The 5,934-nt window shown below is 46.0% G+C and overlaps 1 protein-coding gene across 1 annotated transcript; it reads left to right on the top strand.

The window, feature by feature from the left end:
• The first annotated feature begins 719 nt into the window (after positions 1–719).
• Positions 720–4,747, top strand: LOC123106183 (uncharacterized). The gene is made up of 2 exons (XM_044528407.1): positions 720–829; positions 2,391–4,747. The coding sequence occupies exon 2, from the start codon at positions 2,413–2,415 to the stop codon at positions 4,567–4,569; it is 2,157 nt and encodes a 718-aa protein (XP_044384342.1). The 5' UTR covers positions 720–829; positions 2,391–2,412; the 3' UTR covers positions 4,570–4,747.
• Positions 4,748–5,934: the final 1,187 nt, after the last annotated feature.

The raw sequence follows: 5,934 nt of genomic DNA, 5'->3' as shown, positions 1-5,934 counted from the left end.
TTTTTTGCACAAGCTACAAAAAAAGTTGTTTTTTGTAAAACTTTCTGCACACGCATAGAATATGGAGATGTCCGCGCACACCTTTTTTCAGAATTTTTTGACATTACAAAATGTATTTTTCAAAGTGGGTTCATATGTATCCGGATTCACCCATACACTTCTCGTTGTTGGCTATACTATTAACCATCCTGCCATGCTCTAACTAGCGAGTAGATGGGGTGGGCTCGGAGGTTGGTAGGGAGCTGGAGGCCATTAATGGCGGGTAGGTTTGGGTTCGCATTGCTCTCTCCCGAGCGGCGTTGGTGGCCTGTCTTGTGTACTCCCTCCGTCCGGGTGTATAAGTCATTCGCGTAGTTCTAGGTCATCGATTTGAGGAATTAAATATGTGTTATATGTCATGAAAAATATACCACTAGATTTCCACACGGATGTAGTTTCTAAATATATATTTTTTGTCACATATAATACATATTTAGATAGTTAAATTATCGACCTAGAACTACGCGAATGACTTATACACCGGGACAGAGGTAGTAAGTTTTATTCTATGAGCTGACCAGTCTCCACTGTTGAGGTGTTGAGGATGTCTGTATGGTCTTTTTAAATAATGAAAAAATGGATTCAGGTGGGCCTCTTGACCCGCGGTTCACGCGTCAACGCAAAAAAACGCGACGACCTCCCTCCTCTCCTTCCGGTCAGTCACCCTCCTCACCCACTGCTATTACCTACGTATTAATTGCTCCTCGAGCTCCAGCTCCTGGCGGCCGACGGCAGGAGGATCCAGAACCGCACCACCCGCGCCGTGCGTCGCTCTTCGTCCAAAACCAAGGTAATCTCCCAGTCCTCTCTCCCCTGTTCGTCGGCGGCTGCATTTCCTCCAAAATCGAGCCTCCCTACTGCCAAGAAACTCAGATCTCAAGGAGAGGCGTACGTGGCTTTAGGGACGGAGTAATGCTAACATAGAGTCATAGGGCAAATCCTGCAGGGGCGTTTCGTTTCGCAGGAATGCTAAACACTATGCCTGCTAGCAATCTACGAGTAGTTTGCAGTTACTCGTCATGCATGCATACGCATTCCTTGCGTACGATGAAGCTCTGTTTCAGGAAGATACCTCAAGTTTAGTGGGCATCGCAGTTTTTTCTGTTAGACTTTTCGGTAGTGCGATGCGGTGTAGCTCTTTTACCTGTACTTGTGTTGGCAAGCTTCAAATGGCCGGCAGCTTTCTATGCGTCGTATCCTTGATGAAGGCATTGCTCGGAGTTTTCTCGGACTTGATCTTCAAGGTGAAAACCCACGATTTGATCTTTAATGGTCGGATCAGGCGACGGCGGCGCTTGCACATCGTTCTTTTTCTGAAAACGTCACTTTTGAAGATCCATCTTTGTAGCCCTTGTGCTGTCAAGAGATGATTGGAGCCGATGGCCATTGTTGTATGTCATCAATCATTGTTTTGATCACTTTTGGGATTTTTTTTTCCTTTTCCCCTTCGCCTAGGCATAGCTTCGGTCTTGAATGACTTTGCTATTTGCCGACGTGATACTTTGCGTATGTGTGTTAGTGTTGGCTGTGTGCATCCTAATTATGCAGAGGCCTGGTGTGTACTCATTACAATTGTATCGCTTGATGCTAAGTTTGAGTCAATAAAAAACACCCTTTGTCAAAAAAAATGGCTGGTTGCCTGTATGTTATTGCCTTCTTGCTGCCGGCATCGTGCTATTGCAGAGGGTGATGCATTTTATATGATCTTAATGCATATTTGAGTGTTCTTAATTGGAAAAAAGAGGGAAAAAATACAGATCTGAGTGGCCGGTAATATATATACTGAATGTAGCATTAATTATAGCATTTAGTTCTAAGAGGCCCCATCATTTGGTTGTAGTAGTGTATAACTAAGTACTAATACAATGGAAGATTTCGGAAGTTTGGTCGAAATGTCTATTTGCTGCTGAACTTATTGGTAGTAAGATGCGATATAGCTCTTTTACTTGTATAGTTGTTTTTTCAAACTTCAAAAGGCTAGTTGCCTGTTTGTTCTTGATGATGGGTGTTGGGCGTATGGGGCTGGTGAAGGTGCCGTTTTGCTTTCATTCTTCTTTGCCCAGAGCATACTTACTGTGCCAGCTGCTGTAGGCTTGATTTTTGATAATAAACAACAAAGACTTCTTTGCATATGCAGATAACAATGCATAGATCTTCAATGTCTTAACAACCTCTTGGCAACCTATTGTTACCGAGGCCGGTGCATTTTATCTCAACTTGATGCTTAATCAAGTGTTCTTTATCGAATTAAAGGAATATGCATAGATTTAGTTGCTAATAAGTGTTTTTTATCGAATTAAAGGAATATGCATAGATTTAGTTGCTAATAAGAGCTTTTTTTTTTGTTACAGTAAATCAATTTCCGGAGGAGCAATGTCTGGACGTCCGATGCTGCAGCTCTGGAATGAATGGGCGACCCAAATCCTTGTCCTACTCAGCTTCACACTGCAGATTTTCCTCTTTGTCTTCGCTAGGACCCGTCGGCACGGAACCTCCGCCGTGCTGAGGATCCTCCTGTGGCTAGTGTACCTCATGGCTGACTCCACCGCTGTCTACACTCTCGGCCATCTCTCAATCAATGGTTCGCCACGCAAGCAGAAGCTCGCGGTATTCTGGGCGCCCTTTCTCCTGGTGCATCTTGGTAGCCAGGACACCATCACCGGCTACGCCCTCGAGGACAACAAGCTCTGGCCACGCCACCTGCTAAATCTTGGCGTCCAAGCCTTTGGGGTTGCCTATGTCCTCTATAAGCACATCATGGAGATCCCCACCTCCCTGGGATTGGCTACCGGCTTGATATTCGCCATTGGTCTCATCAAGTATGCAGAAAGGATTTGGGCCCTCAAGTGCGCCACCCTGGTCAGCATCCGGAGCTCTATCAATAATCATCGGCGTCTCCCTAATTATGATGAGCTTTCCCCCCAGGCATTGAGGGCAGAGGAGTGTGATGAAGAGGAGCTCCTGTTGTTTGCTCAAGCCATGCTCCCTCTTTGCAAGGGTGCTATCTCTGATTCTCCGGTGGCTTTGTTTAGTTTCAAAGTTAGAGGTACAGGGTCACTTGCATCTATATATGAATGGAAGAGATGGAACTGGAAAGCTACGTACAAGGTGGTGGAGATGGAGCTCTCCCTCATGTATGACGTCATCTACACCAAGGCAGTGGTGATCCATACTTGGTATGGTTACTTGTTCCGTCTGGTTTCACCCTTGGCCACCATCGCCGCGTTCGTCATGTTCCAGTTAAGTGGTAATAAAAATGGTTACAACAGAGTCGATGTTGTTACCACGTACATCTTGTTGGTCGGGGCCTTCCTTCTGGACATGGCGTCGGTGTTCAGTACTCTGGGGTCGACCTGGTCATGTAGTTTCCTGTGGACCAGAGGCTGGAGTAATCTTGGTCTTGTCATCCTGTCTCTTCGTCGGCGTGTCAAGGCTGCCGGCAGTAGAGGGTGGTCAGGCTCAATTGGGCAGTTCAACTTGTTGCATTTCTTCTCCCCTGACACGTACAAGATAAGAAGCAGAGTGGCCAAGATGATGGGTCTGGAGGATTGGTGGGACAAATGGCGTTGCTCTGAAACCCTAGTGATTTCACAGGATGTCAAGGAGTTGGTGTTCAAACATGTATGGCAACTAGTGAAGAAGATTCACCATCCAAGTGCAGAAAATGAGATTGAGTCCTCACCTTGCGAGAATGGCATGGTAGGACTCATGGGGATGATGCCACCTATGAATGATTTGCCGGGCTTTCGTCCTGCACTATACAATGAAACTGCCAGGAGGCGCGAGAGATTAGACGATGCTCTCAACTTTGATGCCGAACTCCAAGAGGTGATCCTTACCTGGCACGTCTTCACAAATGTTTTCCTCTTGTCCATCGACACCCCCAAGGATGCGGCATCATCCACTTATCTGAAGGCGATCAAGGCCCTGTCAGATTACATGGTATTCCTCGTAGCGGTACGTCCTGACATGATACCCGGTCTTGAACTACGCAGCATGTACGAATCAACCGTCCAAGATTTGAGGTGCATATGTTGTCCATGGGGTAGCCATACTTCCTCTATAGATAGCGTGAAGAGGCTTGTCAGCATCCTGCAAGACCGCACGCACGAGGATATGGGAGAGGCATGCGTAACTCTCTGGCATGGGACTTTATATGCCAGGCTGATGCTGGAACTTGTAGATGCAGGCAACGGTGATAAGCCTGGCATCATATCTTGTTACGAGGATCGTGATCATGTCGCCATGGATAAACTGGAGCGTCTGATGCCAGATCTGGAACACTCATGCAACGGAGCCGGAGGTGGTGTGTTTGATATGCCCAAGGCGTTGGCGCTCATCTTGGATGCATGGGTGCGTCTGCTCGTCTTCGCTTCCGTTCAGTGCAGCAGAGATGCCCATGCCAGCCAGATAAACCGCGGCGGCGAGCTCATGACCGTTGTGTGGCTCATGGAAGAACACGCCAACGTGTTTTTCAAGCAACCCACCCCTGGCGGTATTGAATCTTTTCTGCTCCAGGCCCTCTGTTAAGAGAGATGCTCTAGTTGTTATTGTTCTTTATGTTGGGGCTTGATCCTTTTGAAACCTATTATCTATTATGTTATTGTAATGATAGTTGAGCCCGGTCCCTTTCGGGAGCCGTGTGGGAAATAATATTCTTTGCGACCTGCCATGACACAAATTATGTAGTCTTTTGTTCCCCCTGTTATTGTTTGTGAATTGTGACTAGCTCTTCTCTGCTGCTTCGATTTTGTATCCCTCACTCTCCATCGATCACTTTTGCGGAAGCTGAGTCCTTTCTTTTCCAGCAACTTCAAATCAGAAAGCCCCGACTCCCATAAAGAATGCTTGCAGATCTATGTGCACATCAACTTGAAAAACTGCAATTGATGTGAAGATTGGAAAGGCGTGTTGATGTGAGGAGCTTCAGGTTTGGCTCGGGCATCTGGGCAAGCAGATGGAGTACAACTGCCAGTTTCAATGAAGAAAAGCGCCGCACACACTAGCTTAGTTACATCAACGTGGTAAAGAGTCACAAGAGAGACAAGGAAAAACAGCATCCAGAAAAGCAATCACCATGATTTGCAAGCTCGCTGCCCACATCAAGGGTCGACGACGAAATGCATCTCTCCGCGACCGGATGAAACTTCAACACCTGCACCTACATCTCACAAGGCAAACACAAAGAAGTTATATAGGGCCGCGACACAACCAAGCATAGGGCTTGCTGTCCGCTAGAGAAATGTGTAGAGAGTTTCAGTTTCAGAGTTTTCGAGCTCGGTGTCTCCTGATTTTAGGCCACTAATCGTCATTGTTCCGCTCGCCTAGCTTGAGCATATCGGGTTTCCAATGCGGCAGGTAGCCAAGAGATCACAACTTTCACAGCAACTTTTTATTGAGCTGAACGGTCTATTTTCAGAGGCCCAAGAAAGTAACAACAGTTTCTGAGCTGAATCTATAAATGATCTAATTTCTTTGGGTGTTAATGATCCAACTTACTACTGAACTTTAGTTACACAGTAGCGAAGCCAGTTTTCAGGGCACTTCTTTACTTTTGTAAATATCTTATTATTATCTGGTCCTTGATAAAAAAACAAAGTTCTCCTTCATTCAAAACAGAATTTACCGAGGACCAAGGACATTCATAACCTGATTTGAAATATAACATCAGGATTGTTTCTTTCAGACAAAGGACAAACTATGCAAGGGAATGTCCTTGCAAATTATAAGCTGTCAAGCAGATCAAAATAGAAGGTGTGCTCAAGATGCAGTGGAGATTCAGAGTCGTACCGGCGGAAGCAAAAGAAACCCGCTTAATCATACCTGAGCTGAGGTTGCCTGCACAATGAAAGAAGTATAGTGGATGATCAGCTTCTGAAGATGCATCCTCCACTG

This window comes from Triticum aestivum, chromosome 5A (assembly GCF_018294505.1).
Source record: "Triticum aestivum cultivar Chinese Spring chromosome 5A, IWGSC CS RefSeq v2.1, whole genome shotgun sequence".
Taxonomy (NCBI): domain Eukaryota; kingdom Viridiplantae; phylum Streptophyta; class Magnoliopsida; order Poales; family Poaceae; genus Triticum; species Triticum aestivum.
Note: the sequence above shows the minus strand (reverse complement) of the source record. Positions and strands in the feature narration are given on the sequence as shown.

Excerpts from the sequence above, each read along its gene's own strand:
- LOC123106183 (XM_044528407.1), top strand. The coding sequence starts at position 2,413 with ATGTCTGGACGTCCGATGCTGCAGCTCTGGAATGAATGGGCGACCCAA.